Source organism: Prionailurus viverrinus, chromosome A1, assembly GCF_022837055.1.
Source record: "Prionailurus viverrinus isolate Anna chromosome A1, UM_Priviv_1.0, whole genome shotgun sequence".
NCBI lineage: Eukaryota > Metazoa > Chordata > Mammalia > Carnivora > Felidae > Prionailurus > Prionailurus viverrinus.
In genome coordinates, this window is record NC_062561.1 from 232224703 (window position 1) to 232249711 (window position 25009).

At 44.6% G+C, this 25009-nt stretch overlaps 1 protein-coding gene across 3 annotated transcripts in view; it reads left to right on the plus strand.

Annotated features, from left to right (window-relative positions):
* Positions 1-25009, plus strand: part of CTNND2 (catenin delta 2) — a 941962-nt gene that overhangs the window by 832947 nt on the left and 84006 nt on the right. For 2 of the 3 annotated variants that reach the window (XM_047878029.1, XM_047878014.1), the window contains 2 exons: positions 5594-5668; positions 6693-6843. In XM_047878029.1, coding sequence (XP_047733985.1) covers positions 5594-5668; positions 6693-6843 — 226 coding nt within the window. The remainder of the gene's footprint in view (positions 1-5593; positions 5669-6692; positions 6844-25009) is intronic. The other variant, XM_047878024.1, reaches the window with a different exon arrangement.

A 25009-nucleotide genomic window follows, 5' to 3' on the forward strand; every position in this document is an offset into this window, starting at 1 on the left:
GTTCCTCGCTAGCCCTCTTCATTACAGATACAACTTTTTAAAATAGACTTTGAAAACAAAAACATGTAATCCTGCAACAAGATCTGAATTTAAACAGGGGACACCTATGTCCTGTCTCCACCGCAGCCGAACCCCAGCATTTGAGGGCCTTGTGGTTAAGGTTCCCAGCTGCTTCATAAATCCTGTTGTGATCACCAGCCACAGTCCTGTATGAACATGGTAATCCAGGTAGAAATCCACACTAGAGAGAATAATGTGACGCATGCAACAAAAGCCACACAGTTCCTGAGTATTTTGAACATTCTTTTTATAGTAAACTGTCAGTTAGAATGAGACGGAAGAAGAATTTTTTTGATACTTTCTGCCCTCATATCGCGAGAATGAAGGACTGCGGTAAATAACATAGCATCATAAGTGAATTCAGAAACAAATTTCGAAGTCTCGTGGAATCTGTGCAAAATTCGTTGCAACTTATTCAATTTACAGCTGTCAGATTTTAGCACATTGAGGTCCTGTGACACTGGAGGATGCCAAAATGCATCTGAAAGGTGAAATTATGTTTAGAAGGATTTGGTTTGAAAACGTGACTTTTCTTTACCATATCAAAAGGAAAAGTAGGGAATTTGATAAAGGAATTCAACGGGGAAACAGTCACGCAACAGAAAACCATTTAATCGCCGACTATGCTTCTAAAGCAGGAGAACTTGTAAGATACTCATCAAAAATATTAATATTTAATGTGAATAGAGATATTAATCCACAAAGTCAGAAGTTTAGCACCATCAGGGGTTCAGCCTCTTAATAGAATATTTAGTACCAAAAAGAGAACACTATCTCTAGTTATTTAGCAAACTATTAGGATTTCAAGAGGGAAAAGCTAGTTAAATTGCAGTGTTGATCTTCTTTTAGGAACATAAGTCAGCCTTAACCAGGGCTTAAGCAGGGGAGAAATTTTTGGAAAAATTGTAGCCATCAATCCTGTTTATGGCTGGGCTGAGAATTTGAAAAGTGAAGCTTCTGAGAATCCACATCAGATTGAGGTAGCCTGAGTGGGAAGGGTTAAAAAGCATTGTCCTCACTTTATTTTTTAAATATTTTTATTTATTTTTGAGAGAGAGACAGAGCACGAGCTGGAGAGGGGCAGAGAGAGAGGGAGACACAGACTGGGAAGCAGGCTCCAGGCTGAAGCTGTCAGCACAGAGCCTGATGCAGGGCTCGAACTCACGAACCGTGAGATCATGACCTGAGCCGAAGTCCGACGCTTAACCCACTGAGCCACCGAGACGCTCCTATCTTCACTTTATTACCAAATCCTCCATGGGGATAGTGAGGAACATTATTGAACAAAAACTCATGTAATTTTCTTTATTTTGTGTAGTTCAGTTTGGTTTCATCTCTGCACTTGCATTGTGTCCAATGCAAAATGGGAAGAAAAGAAAATAAACAATCTAGACAGTTCTAGGTAAACTCAATAAAATGCAGCTATTTTTCAGTCTCTTCAGGCTTAACACTCGGCCATATTTATGTTTGTCAGCCTTCATCCTCTCCTGCCCCCTGCAGTTGATGCTCAACTTGGGGGGTGGGGTTCTTACAGAAATACCCCCGCAGGGGGCAGGGATTGGGTGTCTGTTTTCAGTGTGGCATCATCTCTGTCCTAAGCTGCCTCTTGCCCAGGACAAACTTCCTTGTCCTGTTGGGCTCTCAGACGGGATATGATAATTGGTGATAGGACTCTCTCTGGTCCAAGGTTCTCTCCTGGCCCACACCTGCCCCCCCCCATAACTATTAAGCTCCCCTGAGATACAGCCACAACCTGTAAGCGCCCCTGAGACGCAGCCACATCCACTCCTTAACCCAGGCAAGCACTGTCCACACCTGCTGTTCTGACGTGTCCTCTCCTCCTGGCCGGCTAACCCCCCTCTGCAGCCCGGGGTCCTCAGCCTTTCCTCCTCAGCTGACTTACATGGCCCACCCGCTGGAGACAACAGAAATGCTCAGAGGCTATTCTATGCCACACTGGAGCCACAGGAGCCCTTTCCTGCCCCCCAAGTCTGTTGCCGGTGGCTCTGCGGCCGCTGCTCCATGATGATGCAGGGACTTCGCTGGTTCTTGAACAGACACTGGTATGAGCAGGGTAGGCAGCAGAGCCTCGGTCTTCTCAGCTCTCATCTTCCAGGGATCTTTGTCAGCCCCTCACACAGAGCACGACTTGTCTGGGGGCGCATCCGGTGGCAGCCCCCACAATGCTCTCACACCTCCCGCTTCCTCTCCAACCCGGACCCTTTCTCTCCATGACTTGGAGGCTCCGTGTTGCCTGAGGAGAGGCCGAGTTGTCTTCTGCCTATTCTCATCCCCTTCCAGATATGTCCCAACCTTTTACCTACATCTGTGCCTTCCACCCTTAAAGTCAACATTCACTGCTTTATGCTCTGTCCCATCCTGAAAACACCTGGGTCAAATAATGGCGGACCTGTCTTCAGGGAGAGCCGTAAGCAAGGAAGAGAGGGAAGAGCATTCGGTGGTTTGAATTGCTGTCACATCACATGCACGGAAGCATCCTTTCCTGACACAAACGAAGCCTTTCTCTTTGCCATTCCAATCATACGCAACTTCTTGCATCAGATCTGCTAAATCTGGACAAGCTGTTCTCAAGACAGGGTTGAAATGCCCAGTAGTTCCATTGATAGCACTTGAGGGGTCTTTAACTCAGGAGTTTCGAGGAGTGCCAGATGGGCTATTTATTGCAAGTCCTAAATAATAGCATCCCCTATTAAACCAAGATTAATTGGTGCATTTGTAAGGATTATATCAACCATGAGTGCAGATGTCTTTCTGAGAGGCAGATGAGAACGGAGGCCAAGCCCACCAACTCTGGGGCAGCGCTCCCTGGGTTCAAGACCTGCCCAAGCGTCTGCAGGCTGAGAAGCCTTGCTGTGGCTCCCTTGCCTCATCTGTAAAGTGGAAGTTACCATAGTGGCTACTGCATAGGGTAGAGATGGGGATTAAATGAGTTAATACATATAAAGACATTAGAGCAGTGCCTGGCAGTTGATTGAAGTGTTAAGTTTGTTTTCGAGGACTCGTGGCTCTCCTGGGATCATCACTGGGAAAGCATCTCACCAAGAAGAGTTTGAAACATATCTGTGCTCTTTTCTCCTGGACCAGATCCTTCTCCTCGTCTTTCTCCTCCTCTTACATCTTTCTTGTCATTCGCCCCCCTCCCCTTCCTCCTCCCCTTCCTTCCCCTCTTCCTTCTTCTCTCTTTGAATCATCAAACATCGTCTCTTCAGTTCATGGACCACTTTTCTTAAAGGCATCCTGGTCCATGCCCTTCCCTCTACACTGACGAGCTCTGTGCACAGTGCTCTCGTATTCCATTTACGGGAAGTTAAGGTTCCACCCAAAGAGCCACTCAGCCACAGTGAGTTATGAAGCGTTTTTCTCTCTTGTTCAGCTGCTTTTATGCCCGCGGTACTCCTACTTTGTTCCTATCACCATACTTTTGGCAACCCGCACACCTTTCTAAGCACAACAGAGGCTGCCATGCTTTTCAAGGCAACTCCCTTCTTTTCCAGGAAACCTCTAAACGAGCTCCATGTTTCTGTGTTGAGTGCACCTGTGAAACATTCCCCAGTTACTGAATTCCTTTCCCTCTTTCCACCCCTGCACTCTTTTACTCCTTCTGCTGGGTTTCATACAGGTTACACGCGTGGCTTACACGTGATCTACTCCAAGACTGATTACTACGTAGAACCCATCACTGTCGTGTCACTTTGCACGTCAGTAAAACTTGCGGAAACTTGCAACATCTCTTGAGTGGAATGTAAATAACGTATTCTGAGTCGTCTTGTATGGAACTAATATTGGGAATTTTTCATATACAGTTGACTCTTCAACAATATGAGTTTGGACTATGCACCTCCACTTCATCGTGGACTTTTTTCAATAAATACATCAGTACTATAAATGTATTTTCTCTGCCTTATGATTTTCTGAATAATATCCTTTCTTAAGCTTACGTTCTTATAAAAAAAAAATACAGTGTAAATACATGTAACATACAACCTGTGTGTTAATCTACTGTTTGTCTTGTTGGTAAGGCTTTAGGTCAGCAGCAGCCTGTTACGTTTTGGGCGAGTCAAAAGTTTTATGCAGATTTTTGACCACATAGGGGGTCAGTGCCCCAAATCCCGTGTTGTTCAAGGGTCAACTGTATGTGCAAGCACACAGAACTAAAAGTGTCAAAATAAAAGTTCTTTTCTGTGTATCAATAATGTAAGGTCAAATCCATTATCTGATTATCTCTTTTCACTTAGGGAGAACATACCACTGATGCTGACCATTTTCCCATGCCAAAGAGGCATATCTGTAACTCAGTCACGTTTGGGGCTATCTACAGCCATTTTTTGTTACTCCAAAATCACTTCCCAGGAAGGCTTAAGGATTGTCATTATTTTCCAAACACCAGATCATCTTTCCATCCAACATGGGAGGGACGTAATAGCTGAACTTCTAAGAAGAAAAAACAAAGTCCAAGCCTTCCTTTCTTGGCTCATTTCAGATATGGCCAGGTTCCCCTCTGTCTACGTTTGGAAGGATGAAGGAGAGGGCGAGGCAGTGTCTGGGAGACTGAGCACAGGGGATTAGGTGAGAGAGAGGTGATGGCAGAGGAGGAAGTATCGGCAGCATCATAAAGAGAAGCAGATGTAGAGTAACAGGACCAGGCTCAGGTGGCCCCCGTAGGCAGGGTATTTGACATCTTTGTGTCTAGATTTCCCCATCCGTAAAATAAGAATGCTAATGCCGACCCACCAGGGCCTTGGGGAACTAGGAGAGATCAGTAATGTACGAGCCAGCATCCTGGGCCTAGAAAGAGGTGCCAAAGAGGTCATCTTTAGGACTTTGCTTCAGCCTGCTCAAGTGACTGAGAACGTTCCCTGTGGTGTCTTAAAAGGTCTAGAATATCATCCCAGCAGTAAAGTTTATCGTTGACGTTCATCTTACAATACGTAGACATTGACCCTACATCTGATTTCCATTTTCTTCTTTTTTCTAGCTTCTCTTCTTAGTTTTAGGGAAGAAAGCCAACAATGAGTGGGCTGCATAAGCTCAGGTTTCTAGTCTTTTCCGGGCACTGGAGACAAGAAGGTTCACAGGTAGTGGAGGAAGTGGATGAAAAGCATATCTCAGCATGTCACATTGCAAGTGAAATTTCTGATGACACAAAGTGGTTTTGTACTGTCTTCACGAGGGGCCTCCCTCCCTCAGAAGGGATATCCCATCCGGACACCCAAATTTCAATGAGAAGTTTCCAAACCTTGAGATTTTTGTATGTCTAAGGATTTCTGACTGTTGATTTCTTTGCTCCCTGAGAGTGGGGCTGTGGAATAGTCCATTGCAATCAAGAGATGCTTTATTGAATTCAGTCTGTTTCCCCAAGCCCCTCAGGCTTCCTAGAGCTTGAAGGACAGAGAGGGGGCAGGAGAAAAACCATACAGTGTGAGTTGATGGTGATAAGAAACTATGTGAATGTGACTTGTGACGTAGGACAGGATGAAGTTGTGTGTGTTTTTTAATCTCATATTTCATGCAGGGCTGGGCTGAGGATGTGGCAGGCATGGCGTATGCCCTACGTTCACTGCCAGAGGGGGCTCCCTGCCTGCCACAGGTGAGAGCCAGCTCTGGGGTGCCTGCCCTGATGGGAATGGGGGATGGAAGGGCCTGGTGGGGGAGGGGTGGGGACTCGGTCCCACCTTTGGTGGTTCCCTGAAGGACTCTGCCACAGAATCCAGAACTTCATGTCATGAATGCCATTTTCTTAAACCCTTACATTGCTTGGTTTTTATTGTGCACACTCTTCTCTGGAGTACTGTACAACAATATGAAGTATATATGTGAATGTCCGGAAAACGTGGACCTCCCTGCATTCCGTTAAATGAATCTGAATGCTTTATCATCCTGAAGTTGCAAATACGTTTCAGATAAAAAGTAGGTGTGTTCCATTAAAGCCGACAACCACCAATCCAAAACAAACTGTATGTCTTACTTTATAAAATGGACATTGAATAATGGCCCCAGACATAATACATTTTGATCCAAATGTTTTCTTAAAACCCTTTGACGGTTTTTACTCTTGACTTTAAGTGTCATGCTTACCTCCCCTCACCCTTACCTTTTTCTGACTCATTGACTTTTTATTATTCAGCCAACAATTTAGTGACCGTATGTTCACCAACCCACCTGCGTGCGCCACCTCCAAATGCAGGTCTCTTAAAAAAATAACCTGTCCTCAACTTTTCATCATTTTCTACCTTTTCCGGAGTTCTTTTTTATTCCTCCTAACACCAAAAAACCAGCCCACCCTTCCTGTCCTAGCCCTTCCTGTCCTAGCCCTCTGCATCTTAAAGCATCAAGTGGCTTGCCCAAGTCAAGGACTGCAAATGCCAGCATCAGAGAAATAAGCGTGGCAATAACTGATTAACCCCAAAACCTCTTGCATATACTGAAGGCAGAAAATAAAGTTAAGACATTTCAGTACATGCCTACCGCATTCAGCCCATTCTACAACCAGGTCTTGATAATTCATCCTTTTTGGCTCCTATAAAGCAGCCGTCTGAAAGCCTGCACGTGCTGTTAGCTTCTAGGGTTTTCCACCTCCGCTTCTAACGCCTTGGCCTTCCTTCTCGTTGCAGTGGTCAGTATATATCCGAGCTGCTGTCCGAAAAGAGAAAGGCCTGCCTATCCTCGTGGAGCTGCTCCGAATAGATAACGACCGTGTGGTGTGCGCGGTGGCCACGGCACTCCGGAACATGGCCTTGGACGTCAGAAACAAGGAGCTCATTGGTACGTTCTCTGCAATTCACAGTGTCTCAGAATCTAAACGAAAACATTTCCCGGCAGGTGCATGTGGCCGAATCCATAGGCAAGACAACCGCACGTGCAAAACACAGTGCATTTATTAGAGGTCACGTTTTGTCAGCTGGCCGCCTTCTTTAAATGCAGTGAGCTGATTTCTCTTTTAGAATTTACAGGAAAATGCAATGTGTGTTGACATTCCTAATCCTTGCAACTTAAAAACGACCACAGTGCTCAGCACTGGATACCACTGTCCTGAGCCTCTACGTCTCTGTCTGGTTGTTTGTTTGCTTTCCACGTGGTGACCTGGGATTCTAATGGCTGCACGCCACATCTCTTCCCCTATCTGTTTGAAGATCTGTTTTGGATTAGAGCATACTGGCCCTTTAATCCTATTTGTAAAAGACTCCTCTTCCTCTAATTCGGTACTCAAGAAATAGGGGAGATCTTTTATTAATGAAGCATTAAGGAGATCGTATATTCATCTATTTATTCGACAGATGTTTATCCCTGACCTGCTTTGTTCCAGGCCTGTTCTAGGCTCGGAGATTTTATCAGTCAGCACAACAGACAGGAAGGCTCGCCCTTGTGGGGTTTATATTTGGGAGAAGGGACGCATCGAATAAAATACATTCGCAGGAACTTGACGGTATGTTAGAAACCTTACATGGGGTAAAGGAAACCATCATTGTGAGGCGGCATTTTTTTTCATCGAGGTGAGATTCACATAACATTGTATTAACCCCTTCAGAGTTCACCATTACCGTGGCATTTAGTATTTTCATAATGTACAACTACCATATCTGTCAAATTCCAAAGCCTTTTCACCACCCTAAAGAAAACCCTGTAGCCGTTAAGTAGGCACCGGCGTTTTCCATCCTCCAAGACCCTGGCAGCCACGGTCTCCTTTCTGTCTCTGCAGACGTCCCAGTTCTGCATATTTCATGTAAATGGAGTTATATCGTATGTGAGCTTTTGCGTCTGGCTTCTTCCACTCAGCATAAGGGGTTGTGATTTTAAGTGGAAGGTCAAAGTCAAGGTAGTCGTGGGAAGGTTACATCTGAGCAAAAACTTGAAGGAGGTGAGAGTAGGTCTTGTGGACATTTAGGGGGAAGGGCAAACGGTGGGGGAGCTGGGAGCTGGGTGGTGAGTTCAGGGTCTTCAAGGGGCCGCTTGTGTCTGGGGCAGAGTGTGGTAGGAGCCCAAGTGGGAGAGGCCTCCTGGTTCCTCCCCTCTGCAGGTAGGAAGATCCCAGGCCAAGGCCGATGGATGCCTGGAGGAGTGGTGAACCAGGAGACTTCCCCCGCCCCCCCCAGAAGAGACACAAGCCTCCGCACAGACAATGTATTCCTGCTAGAACATCTGAGATTAAAGAGGGGATTCCAGTAGGGTCTTTGGTCAATGCCTCATGAAGCCTGGCAAGCCTCCGTGCAGGTAACAGGTGTCAGTGGAGTTTGCGTAGCAGGGAGCTGGACCAGCCACCATGCCAAAGATTCACATGGTACTGACTCTGGGCCGGGGGAAAGGGAGAAAGTGAGTGAGCGTGGGCAGAGGGTCGAGTTTCCATTCCTGGGACAGTTGGGGTCCCAGGCGTGGGTCTGAATCTCATACACAAATTTCACATAGAGACATGGGTCTATTTGTACTGTCCTCATTCCTGAGCATGGCGTTCCAAGCCCTTTGTGACCGGGAAACCAGATACTTTTTTCCTGCCGTTTCTTAATACCCATCATATCCTCCAATAAAATCAAAAGTATTTGTGGACCTTTGTCCATTATTTATTTACAGGGAAAAAAGACTTCAAATCTTTGCCTAATAAATGCAAGTATCTTTTTAAGCTCTCACTATGTTATAAATCATGAAAATTAGACTTACAATTTGATATTTATAGTTAGTTTGAAAAGAATTTAAGTGTCGCTGTGGATTTTGTATATTTAAATTAGGCCATTAACTCAGAAGGTTACCCGCTGCATATCTGCTCTTCCTTTCCTTATGGAGTTGTTTCAGACGGGACAGAGCTGGGGCTTCTGATAAGATCTTGTCGCTCCTGTGTAAAATGGAGGAAAAATCAATAGCTAATCAGTCCGCTGCCTGGATACTAACTACTAGGTATTGTATGTCTGCGTGTTTTATTTCTTTTGCTGGATTAAAATATAACAAAATAGGGAACTATTGATTGGTTTTCTAGCTTCCAGACACCTCTTCTTTCTCAGAAGCCCGTTATTCGGGACTCTCTCTGAGGCAGGAACATTTGGAGCTCCATATTGCCCATGTTAAATTAAGCCTTTACTATCAAATGTCACCAGCCAGGAAAGGGAGCCAGTCACTTAAAAATAGAAGTGAAAATATCCAAGTCACTGGCTTTATGGAATCAATAACTTTTTTTCTCGAATGAGAAAAGCAGAATTTAACAACAACAACAACAAAAAGAAAAGAAAAAAAACCAACAACACACCTGTCTATTCCATCTAGAAGAAAGGAAATGTGACCTCTGCCAGCTCTTTGACTTCAAATACTGTATCACAGTAGTGATTTTTATAGGAAACGCTATACAGAATTTTGTGCATTGAAAAGAAAGTTGCAGTGACTTTGAACAAAGAACAGCAACAAAGGGCAAGAGTTGAACTTGGACTTCTCTTTTCTGTCACTTCTCAGTCAACGCTTTGGTGGTTTTGTGGTTTCATGGTGTCAAAGATCTATATTCCGATGACGCTCAGATGGGTATCTCTGGTGCGAGTCCCACATCTCTGGGTCTAGCTGTCTGTCCCCCATCTCCATTGGCTGTCCAACAGGCATCCCAGATACATCTCCAGACCTGTGTTCCTTACCTTTCCCCCTAACCACAGTCCCTCCTCAGTCATTCCCAACAGCAAACGTCAGTTTGTCCTTGCCGAGGTCCAGGAGAGGCACCTGGCGGTGCCCTTTGACTCTTCAGTCCCCATGCCTGGTCCATCAGCAAATCTGATCATTCTTCTACATTCTTCCAGGACCTGACACTTCTCACCCTCATTGCTCTTTTCCCCAAACTCCCACCATAGGTCACCTACCTGGTTATTACCAAGGCACTTGCCTCTGCCGTCGCCCCCTACCATCCACTCTCAACACAGCAGCCAAAGTGGCCCTGTTAAAACCTTAACCAGAGCTTGTCACCTGTCCTGTCCTCCTCAGTGGAACTGAAATCTTCCTCAGGCACATATAGCTGTACGTAATCCAGCTCTATGGTTCCCCTCCACACTCACCTTTTCCCCTCTTGCTGTTACTAACATGCTGTGGTCACTGGTTCACATGTGGTTCACATGAGCCATGATCCTGCCTTAGGGTGAACATGCTGCTCCCTCTGCCTGCAGTCCTCTTTCTCCAAGTGCCCATGTGCTTCTTCCCTCATCCCAATTAGGCATTCCTTTCCAGTAGAACCTTTTCTGGCCACTATTCTCAAATCTCACCCCCTTCCCCACTATGCTTCTCTCCACAGCATGAGTCACCTTCTAATATATAGCATAACACTTCTTCATCTTGTTTTTCGTCCATCTCCCTGCCACCGGAACATTTGCCCACTAAGGGCAAGAAGCCCTGTCTTATTGGTTCCCTGGGGTGGCCCATGAGCCTAGAGGGGCACCTGGATCCATTGTAAGACTTGATAAAATTTTGCTAAATAAATGACAAAAGTAAAATTTTTCCTGTCTGGCCATCATCTTTTTTTTTTTAGCTTCTTTAAAATTTTTATTCTTTATGAGAGAGAGAGAGAGAGCGAGCACATGAGTGGGGGAGAGGGGCAGAGGGAGAAAGAGAGAGAATCTTAAGCAGCCTTCACACTAAGCGTGGAACCCCATACAGAGCTTGATCCCACGATCCCGGGATCATGACCTGAGCCGAAATCAAGAGTCGGACACTCAACCAAGATTAAGCCACCCAGGCACCCATGTCTGGCCATCGTCTTAAAATGAACCCCAAATCAGCAAAACCTTAAGTACACAAATTAAACTTTAAAGAAAAACATTTTATATTAATAAAGAAAATCATTTTAAAAATCTAGTTCATTTTCCTCCTAAAACTTACTAGATGTATGCAGATGTTCAGAATTCCCGAAGAAACACTGTTTTTCCCATCGCTGGTTCTGGGGTTCCAGTTTAGCTCTTTGTAGATGGTTCTTTTAGTTAGAGTCGGGGGAGGAGCTGCTACCACATTTCAGTTGAGGAATGCTTCGTCTTCAGGGACTCCCATTTCTGGGAAAACACCCAACAAACTATTGGACGATGGTCCTCCTACCCCCTCAGCTCTAATGAGGATCATCTAAAAGGAATGGCCTCTTCCCGTTTTTGGGTTTTTGTGATTCTGAGTCTGTCTCTGACACTGGGCATTAGGTATATCTACTTAGCTCTCTCTGTCTATAGATAGACCTTCATGTCCTTCTGAATGATGTGATGGGGCAGTAGTCCAAATTAGTAGACACGCATACATTTCTTGGCTGCCTTCCAAAAATGGTAATTATCCTTCTGAGTGAAGTGTTATTTCATCATTCAGAAGGGTTTTTTTTTTTAAAGAATGGTAATAGTTACCTTCAGTGAAAAGAGCAAATAATATTGTGTCCCTTTAACAAGTATAACAAAATGCCATCCATTTCAGCACATTGTCAGGTCCTGATAAAGATGGCCAATATTTATTTTAGCCAAATCCCTACCTTCTCTGCCAACAAACAAACGAAACTCAAAAAAATTTAAAAAATTAAAAATGTTTAAGCATACATAAACACTAGACAAGAGAGCTATCTGTCACCTGGCAAACATTGGTCATTAAGCCACTGCTATCCGTCCATGGAAAATAATCCCAAAGAGAGTAATTTCATCCTATGTGCTGTTCTGTTTTGCTACATTTGCAGACAGCACAGAAAATCAAGACTGCATCAAAACCATTACTTAGTATAACATGGACACTGCAAGTGAGTTTTCCAACAGGCAAGATTATCTCGTCTGTGAATGTCTTGGTGTCCCATACAAGGCCGTGCCCATGCAAACCGCCTCTTATTTCTTTTTTTTTTAAATTTTTTTAAATGTTTATTTACTTTTGAGACCGAGAGAGACAGAGGATGAACGGGGGAGGGTCAGAGAGAGAGGGGGAGACACAGAATCTGAAACAGGCTCCAGGCTCCGAGCTGTCAGCACAGAGCCCGACGTGGGGCTCGAACTCACGAGCCGCGAGATTGTGACCTGAGCCGAAGTCGGACCCTTAACTGACTGAGCCACCCGGGCGCCCGCTGCCTCTTATTTCTAATGGCTTTTTCATGAACTCTTCAGCCATACCAGTTTGTGCACCATTATTCCCGCTTATGCACCTACAGACTTCCCGCTCGCCATTCAAAGCTCAGCTCGGGGTGACCTTCCCAGGGAAGGCCACTCTTTGAATTCAGAGCACAGGGGGGCAGCACCTACCTGATTTCTTAGATTTCCATTGTGCAGTTTTACGTTCGCAGTATCTGGTAGGTTTTCGTGTGTAGATGCCCTGCATCATCCCCCAGTGAGATGATAAGCAGGGATCGGGTACCATGTTTATTTCCATGTCCTACCGTGCCCAGCACTTCGCTCTGCCCATAACAGGCACTCAGTACATATGTACTGAAATAAGGCACTGAGGGGTGAAACACACTGGTATTTATTCTGAAGAATGATCTGGAGAATGTTTGGGGAATCCCAAAGAGAGAGAGGAAGGGGTGGGGGAAATGTCTGTTTCAGCTTCTTCCCACAGCTTTCGGGAATAGGAAGAGAGACAGCTTAGCTGCTCCCTGAAATCCAGCACTCTTGTCAAACTCAGACTCATCCTGCTGCCTCCTTGGAAGAGGCTTATGATTGGGTGGGAAATAGTAACGTCTTCCGTGTGTGCCTTGATCACTGCCAGGAGATCGTGTGGGCAGACTGTCTCCACCCCTGCGGGTGGTACTGGCAAAGCTGGCAGGGCACCCTCCCTTGGCTTCCCAGGCAGTGGCTTCTTGTCACACTTTCCGGCAGGCGAGCCGGGGCTAGGATCCGGAAGCATCCTCCCGGGCCTCTTCATCCCTCCTTCCACTGCCTCGTGAACCTGGCTCTTCCCTAGTTTGCCTCGGCCCTTCACCTCATCCTCTCTGGTTTGCATAGCTGTTTCCCTCTATTGTCATTTGGATGGTTGGGGCACCACATCTGGAATGATCTATAAGAATGTTCCTTTGACTGGTGGCCCTGCACATGCATATTACAAGATCCGTTCTTCTAATTCAACTAACCTTTTACTCACTTCATCAGCTAGCTGAGCCTCTGTCTAAGCAATACGTTCTCGATCGGTTCCAAGCTCCAAGGAGCACAGACAAAATTTGATTCTCTCTGGGGTCGGGAAGGGACCATTTCTCAAAGGAGTCTGCCGGCTCCAAACACAGGTAACCCCCAGGAGAGATGGATGAGAAGGGAGCCCCAAATCTCCAGATGTACCTAGTGGTGGACATCACGTGCTTTCTAACACTAGTGAAATCATGAACAAAATAAGGGTGATTTCTTGTCTAGGGGTTAATTATTCTTTAAGCAGTAAATCCATTGTTGTTTCTCTTCCCTTTTGGGGGTTTTCAGATTATCCTTTTCAGTCATTGCAGGAAGCGGGGGTCAAGGGCCTGGAGGCATTCCCTTCCTATCTTTTTTCTTTCTTGCCACAATGTTGAAATATTCAGGTGACAGATTTTTATCTGACCACCATAGGCTGTTTATAGACAGCGGTTGCTGATCATATTTAAAGGACAACATAAAAAGTTTCATTTAAGTGGAAATAGAGACTGAATGAAAGAAAAGTTAGTGAATTCTGTCAATAGAATGACCTCTTACATGCCACATTTTTACCTAGGGAGAAGTGTATTTTCTTTTGGAAAACTGTAGGGGTGGGGCGGGGGGTGGGAGTCTTGGTTGTGTCTATACTGTCCTGAATGCTGCCTAGCTTTGTAAACATTTCCTTTCATTTAGTGATCTCACAGCTGAATTTTTTGAGATGTGCATCCGTGGAATTACAGAGGTGGCAGTACCAATCTTCATCCAAACTTCGGGATGCATTTTTATTCAATTCTCGAATCATGAGCACATGCTCAGGGGAACAAAGAGACACCTAAATCAGGGTCTCCATCTCCAAGAAGCATTCCACATATTCCTCAGGAGGTCATTACTCAAAGTTTATCGAAATTCTTTGGCTCAGGATTGAAACACATCTTGGTCATCATCCTGTGTTACTGAGAATATCACTTGGTACCCACAGGACAAAACTAGAGAACAGAGAGCTCTAAAACTGTAGGGTCAGTTTGTGTGTGTGTGTGTGTGTGTGTGTGTGTGTGTGTGTATGCGTGTGTGCGTGTGCCTGTGTGTGTTTTATTTTCTCATCTCATGTACATGGCTTGCATATGGCAGAACGTTCTGGGATATGGGTATCCCATTGTGGAGGGCAGCGCTCTCACAGGTCAGTCATTGCACAGCACTGAGGGTGCCTTCTTTACCCGTGTTCTTGACCCTGGGTGATCCCACCTGTGCCTAGGAAAAGACCAAGAAGCTCTAGAGACCGCCATGCAACCAGAAGGCCGTGCGTTATTTTCATCCCTGGAAATGTGTGCGCTTCACTTTGTTGAGTAGGTTTGAGGACGTTTTAGAGACCTACCTTCTCTGCTTTTCAAATGTGTTTCTTCAGACCCTGGCAGATGTTGTTTTAATTAAAACACATGCAATTTCAATTAGTATTTTAAAAGGAAGCCTGGTTTCCCAGACAAGGTGATTTATTGGAGCACTCTTTGCCGGCTCTTTAATAACTTGATTTCACAAAGCCAAATTCTAGGCAGCAGGAAAGCTGTGTGCTTTGGCCAAAACTTGGTATCTTCAGATTAGGTGCCTGTGTTAGAGCCCCCAAACCCAAGAGCCTAATCTTGTGAATGCTGCCCTCCTTTCCAGTGGAGCCATAGAATCTTCGTTAATTAACTTTGGACACCTGTTGGGGAATTTTGGTGTCTGCGCCTGGCAGATAAGAATTGCTTAGAAGGGGAGTTGTAAATAAATCGAAGAGCCAATAATTATTTTATTAAACAAGACTTAATGATTCACCCCTTGGAAATACTCCATGTGGGGAAAAGGCAAAACTGACTGAAATTTGTGGTTGATCCAAATTTCAGAACCTCTACTTAAAGATCTCGAAGAAAAGAGGGAAAAAACCCCACCTAACTTTACCCTGACTAGTTAGATATTCATGTTATGCCTAGCCAAACAGTTTCAAGAGAAAATGATTTTAAGAAGAGAATACATGAGAAATGAAACAGATCTCTTGACAACCCCGAATCTTGAGAATCTAAAAATAGAAAAGAAGGTTTTAGCAGAGTCGTGTTTTTAAGTTGTATTCCTTGTACACGTAGACTACCATCTTTCCCCCTTGCCTGCTTCAAAAAAGAGTTTTTTGATCCTGTGGAAAGAATTGATATTTTTACTCTCTGATACTAAAAATAGTGGATTAGAAAATAGCTGAAGAGTTTAAAGACGAATATCATTTTAGCATCCGGGCTTATGTTTCGTTGTATTTATCGTGCCGGATTTGAGGAATTATAGAGCAGGCAAGGACAGCCATTACTGGGGGGTTCTGGTTTTAAAACACAGTGTGTAGGCTGGTACCATACTTTGAGTGTGCCAGTCAGTGGTTCTGCCCTGGAGGACATCTGAAGCAATACAAGAGGAGAAGGCAGACGGTGTAGAGACGGGGCGGCCATCCCAGGAGGAAGGACACAGGGAGCCTCAGGCAAGAGAGGCTGGGGACCCAGGAGGCAGATGGCCGATGGAGGTGCAGCCTGCGGCCAGGACCTGCGATGCTGGTGTGTGAAATAGCATAAGCACAAAGAGCAGAGTTTGCTCCTTGAGAAGAAGCAAGCTTGAGAAGACAGAGTTCATCCATTCAGCCTATCAGACTAGAATCAAAGAGATACTTGCTTCCGAGGAGAGAGGAAGCAAAGAATCATTCCCAGCCGTGATTCACTAAAATGTTCTGAGTGGTTTCAAGAAACTTAGGTGAAATTCAGAGATTTCTTCTCTTCTAACTAAGAAAGTTCATGAAAGTTCATTTACTGTCTAGCAAAAAAGCCTAGCCTTTTCCCCCAAATGTATTTCTTTTTTAAAAGGCGAGGTACTTTTTTTTCTTTTGGTCCAGATTTTTTTCCTTTCTTTTTTTTTTTTTAAATTTAAATTCAAGTTAGTTAACATATGGTGTAGTATCGGTTTCAGGAGCAGAATTTGGTGATTTATCGCTTACATGTAGCATCCAGTGCTCCTCCCAACAAGTGCCCCGTTTAATGCCCATCATCCATTTAGCCCAATAATGAAGCAGCAGAAAAAGAAATCAAGGGTTTTTTTTTCAAATTTCAAATGAAATTTCCCTATTCAGTTTTGTGCCTTATAGTGTCTTTGAACAATGTCGGGTAAAATAAACGGCTTTGGAGAGGAACGATAAAGGACAAGTGACTTGTTTCCTAAAGCACATAATATCCTTTGAGCCAAATTTTATCATCCTTATTAGTGAATATAGGCAGCTGAACTTGACACGGTACCAGCCAGGCTGGTGCAGGCATATAGTAATGTGCAATGTGTTGCTTTTAATTAGGAGTCACGAGTATTCCGACACCAACATGAGGTGGCATTCAATGTGCAAGATAGATCAAAAGATTTTTTAAAAAATCCCCATGGTCCTCACTTTGAGACTTGAACAGTTTCATTTCCTCATCCGAAAGGAAAATTGTAGCCATGACATGGACAGTGGTGGGGTTAAAGGTTTTAACTGAATATTAATTAGCTCCAGAAACTGATACCTAGCCTCTGCGTGAGAGTCTGGTCCATTTTAGGAGTGGTCTTGTTTTTCTTACAAGGTCAGAATACAGCGGGTATGTGAGAGACAACCCACAGGCTTCTCTCACCAGCAGATGGTCACGGAGGGGCCGCTGTCCTGGGACCACGGGGAATACTGTAGTGAGCAAGGCTTCAATTTGCTCCTCTGGACCAGCGTTCCCACTAGGGCGCACCATGGATGGGTGACAAGTGTGCTGGGGTTGTGATGCCCTCCGCATCACGGTCCGGGTAGCACCTGAGTCTGCCCACCCACCCGGATCCGTGACCTCCGATGGGGTATAGCTGTCGTCCCACGGAGCTCTTACCCCGACACATTGCAGGTGCTCTGGTTTCTGTGTGTGCCATGCTGAGGTAGCAATATGGAAGTTCTGCCCAAGACGGACCTCCCACCTTCACACCCTGTACGAGACATCGTCACCGTGTCACTCTCCCTGGTGCCCAAAAGGTTGGGCATTCAAATCCTCATCTCTTTCGTCCTCAAATACTAACCCAAACCCTGGTCTTTGACTTGCCTTCCTGTTTCCAGTGATAGAAATGGATAGAAACTAGGGGTCTTTTCCTTCCTTTTCTTTATCCCTGCAGACGCATCACGATGCTTTCCTTGTACTTCAGGGAATTTCTTGAATTCTGTGTGTCATTCCTGTGTCGTTCGCCGTTGTGTCTCACGTGTGGCATGGCGGGTCCAGTGTGCACGGAGCTCCCTGCCTGGGGCACTTTGGAGCTCCACCTTCCTGTGATGCACCCCCACCTCACTCTTCACCCTGAACTCTGGGCAGTACTCCGGCTAAGGGCTCCTCGTAGCCTCCACGATATGAACGACCTGCTGGCACCTGCCGAACGGGGCCGTGTTGGCACGTGGTATTTGAGTAACAGGTTGAAGTCATACATTGTGCTTTCATAAACCCAATTCCCATTGCCCTGTGTAGCTTTTCCTAATTATTCAAAATTGGTTTGGAGTTTTAACCTACACCACAGCATCTTTGACAATGGAGACCTGCCTGCCCTCACCCTCCTTCCTCACCCTGAGCATACCACCGCCCCTACGTCCCCCAAAATAGAACTCCATGCCTTATTCTTATTATGCAAACCAAAGCAGACGAGAAGCACTTTGTCAGGACACGATTCATAATCTCAGTTGTACATTGGAATCGCCTGAACCCACCCCCAAGAGATGCTCAGGTATTAGCACTTATTTTGAGGCTCCCCGGGGGATTGTAATATACTGCCAAGGCCGAGAACGTTCTCCAAGACCCGTCGTAAATAAAACCAGCCTGCTGATCTCCTGCAAAGCTGTCTTCTTTCAATTTTGAAATAATTCATAACGACAAGTCTAACCCTAAGCATTTTTTGGTAAGACCATTCCATTTCTTTGATTGGAACACAAGATTTTTCCTCCAGAAATTATTCCATTCCAAACTTTCCTTACGGTATCGTATGTAATGAATAATGACTTTGAAATAGCTCATTTCAGGTCATATCACCACTAATGATATTGATATCTAGACCAGAAGCATAGGAACGTCATGTGGGTATTATTACTCCCTTGTGTTAGTACAGTTTTTCAGAACACAGATGAACATGTCATGAGCTTCTTTGGCGTGGCAAGGCATATTCTCACTTTACCTTTCCACTTAATAAAGCTGTTTATGCTGAAAGACAAATTTAATCAGAAGGACAAGTGTAAGGAGCTTGTTGAAAATATCACACACAAGTGTAACACTGACTATGGAGGTCAGTACTTAGAAGACCACAGGGAATGTCTCACATCCTCTGATGGGGGCTGGGTTTTGCCGTTGACATCACCCTTGCTCACTCAGGGTGTCTGAGCTCCCCCACCACCCAGGAAGCCTGCAGGTGTCCAGCGTGGTTCGCTGGGAGATTTGAAAGTACTGTTCTCCCCAGCACCGCCCACCCGCAACCCCAGTCTTAGCTAATGTTTGGAACCCAAAACCCTGATGCTTCAAGCAGCATCCAAATCTTCCCTGCATAGGCCCATAGCTTCTTCGAGATTGTGTCCGCCTAGGTGTGGGGGTGAAGAAAGGCCCTCAGGGTATCTGTTAGCAAGGAAAGGAAAGGAAAACTAAATAGAAAATTTACAAATTCATACTTTGAGATGTAATCCTGCCTCAAAACCATCCTTCAGAAATGCTAGAGGGGGGGGGGGGGCACATGGGCGGCTCAGTCAGTTAAGCATCCAATTCTTGATTTCGGCTCAGTCATGATCTCATGGTTTGTGGGTTCCAGCCCTGCGTCGGGCTCTGTGCTGACAACAGAGATTCTCTCTCTCCCTCTCTCTTCACCCCTCCCCTGGCTCACAAGCTCTCTCTCAAAATAAATAAACATTAAAAAAAGCTGGAGTGTTAATCTTACCTTTTGGAGAACCATTTTTCTTGAACTAAAGCTACTTACCTCTTCCCAAACATACTCTTCTTGGCTGCCACCTTATACCTTATGCCTGAATGATTTTTAAAATGTGTTCTCCTTGATATGCAGAGGCGATGCCAGGCAGCGTGTGCTTCAAGTTGCTTTTGAGTCTGTTGTGACAGGATTCCTCAGATGCCCCTCCATCTGGTCCCCTCCCCCACCCGGGACGAGCAGTGTATGTTGCTCGCGGGGCTCTCTGCGGTTGGGTATGGAGGCTGCATCAGCTACAGGGAGAAGTTATGGGTTCCTCTGAGGATCAGACTTTTGACCTTACTTTTTTGGCGGGCTGCTAATGTACCAAACTGAGGAATGGCGGGCAATGGTGAGACCCAAGGAGCAATTCCATAGACCTCACTGGACATTCCTCAATGGACCTGGTACTCAACATCATAGTGTGTGCCTCACCCCCTTCTGTGACACCTCACTTACCCAAAGGAGCAACATTGGAATCGTATTCCATTGTCACCAACTCTCGCTGTTGGTCCAGGCTGGGAGAGAAGAGGTAGTGAGTAAGAAGAGGTAGGGTAGACGATGAAACTGGCAAGAATATTTGTTGATGAGGAAAAAGGGTGTTGTTTCTAAAGCGTCATTATAGGGAAAAATGCAGAACTTCCACTTACCTAGTTTCCATTAGGCAAAGGGCTAGAACTAGCTGAAAACAGTTGAATTACAAAGTAGGGGGGCCTCCCCTGGATCAACGTTTTGTTTTTTATTTTATTTTATTTTATTTTTCAACGTTTATTTATTTTTTGGGACAGAGGGAGACAGAGCATGAACTGGGGAGGGGCAGAGAGAGAGGGAGACACAGAATCGGAAACAGGCTCCAGGCTCTGAGCCATCAGCCCAGAGCCTGACACGGGGCTCAAACTCCCGGACCGCGAGATCGTGACCTGGCTGAAGTCGGACGCTTAACCGACTGCGCCACCCAGGCGCCCCTGGATCAACGTTTTAAATGCTAAGCACGTGACCGTACGAGCCAGTTGGACATTGACGGAATTCCAAGCATTCAGTAACTAAGTACAGTCTGCAACAAAATCCATCTTAAATGGGTGAGGGAGCTCATGTAGAAACGCGACTGCGTCGGCAGTAACTAGGCGCACTTGGGAAGGGACGGGCTGGCTGACTCAGACTTTGCCATCTTCCCACATTGGCTTAAGGCAGCATCTCAGCAATCCTGCCTTGTTCCGTTTCCCACTGACTCCAAAGGCAACCCCAGGCGAGCCTGCTGAGCTATAGGCGGGGATGGAGTGGAGGTTTGGGGGTGTGGAATGGGAGCCGTACCTGGAGAGCAGTGCCAGGGAGACAGAAGGAACTGCAGACAAGAGACAATATTGATGACAAGTAACCTGTACCCGTCTGCTCCCTAAAGCGTGGGGCAAATCGGAAGTGGCACATACAAAAGGCAACCCCCTTGAATGTCAGTCTAATTGGACTAACAAATCAGTTAGTCTAACAAGGAACAAGGGAGTTGAAATGCGTCCAGCCTTCACTATAAATTTGATGAATCCATTATTTTTCTCTAAATATTCTGCCGAACTTCTTGAAACAAATGCTGCATTTCTGTGTTGCTTCGGTAAGGGATTTTAACTCCCAGAACAGACAAAGCCAGGTGGGTCCAGGCCTGGGGTGGGGATCCAGTCAGGTGCAGTCTTTCTTATCCTCTGGGAGAGCAGAGTAACGTTCCGGGAATCTCCTGCTAATGAGAGGGGGACTGTGGGGAAGGAAGGACAGACAGGTGTGTGGACTGGACCTCCCATTGTGGAGGCACATCTTCCAGTGACTTCCATGCTTCCTGTCACACCGTCTCTTCTCATGTTTCTGTAGCCCTCTGCCCAGGGATGGTGGCAGCCAGCCTCTATGTTTTTCGGAAATCTCCAGGCTCAGGGCCTTTCACAGATTACAATTTTGCTCAGTTGTTTTTTTGTTTGTTTCATTTCAGAGACCCGGCAGATTCTTTATTTGGGGAGGGTCCAAATACACGCATAAGATTAGCCTCATCACTGGGCTGAAGCTAGTTGGTATCTTTGCGTGGACGATGGGAAGGGAATGAGAGGAGACCTCCCTTCTTAGGCTTCCAATAAAGGCCTGAGGAAGGCCTCCATTCCCTGATATTCCTCTTTTCCCTGATGTTCCCTGAAGTTCTCTCTCTCTCCCTCTCCCCCTCTCTCTCTGCCCAGCCCTCTTTCTCTCCCTTCCTCTCTGTCTCCCTCCCTGTCTCCCTTTCTGTCCTCTCTCTCTTTTTCATTCTCTCCTTCTCTGTCTCTCTCTCTCTTTTTAGCAAAGAGTATGTGGGATTTTATTTAACTCTTAAAGTTAGAAATTTAAAGAATTATAAAAATCAAAAATTCATCTTCATTCTCTCAAGCCTAATTATCATGGCCCAAAGGAAACCATTACAAGGCTGCTGGGGACATCTGTCAGTCGTTGATTTCATTAGGAGAGTAAAGGACATGTTTTTTGTTGTTGAATTGAGGAAGGAAAATTTGAGACTTTTTTTTTCTGCAAAAGCTGTCCACTTTTTGTATTTATTTATTCATTTAATTTTCTTGAAGTATAGAAGACTATATTTCTTATTATAGTGCCCCTGAAGTTCTGAAGTCATTTTATTGTTTCCTATTCCTACTGACCTTGTTCCCCACCCTGCCTTGTAGTCTGTCTCTCTTTTTTTTAATTCTCAAGCTAGTTAACATACAATGTAGTCTGGCTTCCGGAGTAGAGTCCCATGGTTCATCACTTACATATAACACCCAGTGCTCATCCCAACAAGTGTCCTCCTCAGTGCCCATCCCCCATGTTCCCCACCCCCATTAACCCTCAGTTTGTTGTCTGTACTTAAGAGTCTCTTATGGTTTGCCTCTCTCTCTGTTTTTATCTTATTTTTCCTCCCCTTCCCCTATGTTCATCTGTGAAGTATCTCAAATTCCACATATGAGTGAAATCATATGGTGTCTGTCTTTCTCTGACTAATTTTGCTTAGCATAATACCCTCCAGTTCCATCCACGTTGTTGCAAATGGCAAGATTTCATTCTTATTCATCACTGAGTAGTATTCCATTGTATGTATACATACATCACATCTTCTTAATCTGTTCATCAGTTGATGGGCATTTGGTCTCTTTCCACAATTTGGCTGTTGATAGGGCTGCTGTAATCAACGGGGCGCATGTGCCCCTTCAAATCAGCATTTTGTATCCTTTGGATAAATACCTAGTAGTGCAATTGCTGGGTCATAGGGTGGTTCTATTTTTAATTTTTGAAGAAACCTCTACACTGTTTTCCAGAAGGCCTGCACCAGTTTGCATTTCCAGCAACATCGCAATAGGGTTCCGCTCGATCCGCATCCTCGCCAACATCTGTTGTTTCCTGAGTTGTTCATTTTAGCCACTCTGACCAGCACCCAGTTCTTACTTGACATGTCTCGGGAGGCAAGGCAAATAAAAGCAAAAATGAACTATTAGGACCTTGTCAAGATAAAAAGCTTCTGCATAGCAAAGGAAACAATCAACAAAACTAAAAGGCAACTGGTGGAATGGGAAAAGATATTTGCAAATTCCTGGTAATCTCCTTAACAGGAGTGTTGACCACACAGGGCCTGGAGGGGGTCTCTGTCACTTTGTTGATAGAATCAAGGACTTTGAATCATTGCTAGTAATTAGTAAGAGCCAGAGGTCTGTTAATTTATTTTTGCTTGTGAACTTTCTAGAAGGCATTTGGACAACTGTTTTACCCCTCTCACACTTTTAAATTTAAAGTGTGGCCAAGGATATGGCTTTCTGTGTGATAGTTAAAAAAAATGAAATTGACACATCTGCGGCACCCGGGTGGCTCAGTCAGTTAAGCATCTCACTTGGGCTCAGGTCAAGATTTCGTGGTCCATGGGTTCGAGCCCCACGTCGGGCTCTGTGCTGACAGCTCAGAGCCTGAAGCCTGCTTTGGATTCTGTCTCTCCCTCTCTCTCTCTTCCCCTCCCCCGCTCATGTTCTGAATCTGTCTCTCTCAAATAATGAATAAACATTAAAAAAAAATTTTTTTTAAAGAATGAAATAAGACACATCCCTCTTTTAAATAAAGCTGAGAAATCTGATAACCATAGTAGTTTAATGTCCAGCATTATCCTTTTTAATAATATATGAGCAGGTTTCTCATTAATGTTAGAACTTGTACATAATTCCTTTACTCTTTAAACATGTGACCGTTCCTCATTCCTTAACAGTTTTACCCTGATTGATGTATTTTATGCTTAAAAGTCTCACTGATCGTTCTTTCAGCAAACAAGACGTACATATTAAAAAGTGTTTTGTTTGTATTTTTATGGTATTCGGTTTTAAATTAAAATTGCCGTATGGATTAAGTTATTATTCTAGTTAGTAGCAGGGTACAATTGATCAAAATAAATAATTAATCAAATAAATCTTGATTAAAAATTTTAAATATAACAAGTAAAATTGTATTGGAAATTTATTCCTTAGATGAATGAGCCCTTTTATCCCAATCAATTCATAGAATCAAAACTGAATATTACTTATTTCTTGAATGAACAGGGTTCAGTATCAATCATATCTCAATTTTTTATAGACTTAAATACTGACAAACATCATTCATATATAAGGCAGAGGGAATAGAAGATATCATATATTTCAAAAATCTCATCGGGATCCATCATCAGTAGTTTTTAATGTTTATTTGTTTTTGAGTGAGAGAGCACGCGTGAGCAGGGGAGGGGCAGAGAGAGAGAAGACAGGATCCGAAGCAGGCTCTGCACTGACAGCAGAGGGCCCAGTGTGGGGCTCTGACTCACAAACTGTGAGATCATGACTGAGCCAAAAATCAAGAGTCAGACACTTAGCTGACTGAGGTACCCAGGTGCCCCTGTTTTTAATCATCTATCAAATGACAACTTGATTAGGTTCTCCTTTAATGTTGGAGACAGTAAGGAATTGGAAAAAAGATGAACTGCCCATCATTATTCTTGTTTCCTTCTCAACTCAGACACTAACACTTTGCTGAGACCCTGATTTGGACTCCGGAAATGTTGGCCATTCTGGCAGAGGGAGGAACTAGACTCAGTTTTGTTCATTGAGAGAAAGGAGGCTATGAACGTGTGCATGGGTGTGCTTTCAAGCAGATTGGTTTTGTTAGAGGGCATAAGGAAGCCAGGGAGCTGAAAATGATTTCCCTGAAAACTCCAAATGATGCATCCCCTTGAAAACTCTTCATGAAACCACAGGGCACATGGGGGCCCAGTTTGGAGACCAGTGCCCCTGACAGAACTCTAGCTCTGACCTTCACATTGTTCTCGCATGACCAAGGGTTGATGTTAGAAGGATGCGCTTCGTGTTGGGTGAGCTGTGTTTCCACAAGCCATTTCTACACGGGCCAGCTTTGAGCCAAAGTTCCCCAGAGAGAGCTTACCACATTGAGAAGAGCAGCCAACTGTGTGCTGAGAAACACCAGCCAAGATTTAAGGATTGCATTTGAAGCTAATTAAGACTACAGTACAAATTTTATGCTAGACCATAATTTCTTATCTACATATAAAGTATCATTATTGGGACAACGAGTAGAGTATTTAAAACTTCCTGGGGACTAATTAATGTAAAGAAGTCCAGCTTTCAGACCGGAAGCTTCACAATTCAGTTCCCATACCATAAAAAGCTAATGTGATTGTTTAATACAGTTTCCAAGATATTGAAATAAGAAATAGCTGGGTATTTCAAGAGGTTAGCATAATTTTCTCCTTGTGTATTGACTTCCAAGTGTAGAATTAATTTATCTCCGTATTCATTCATTTGACCAATGAAGGAATGCCTTCTTGAATGCCTACTATGTGCCAATCGCAGTAGACCATCAAAGTTCCTGCTTCA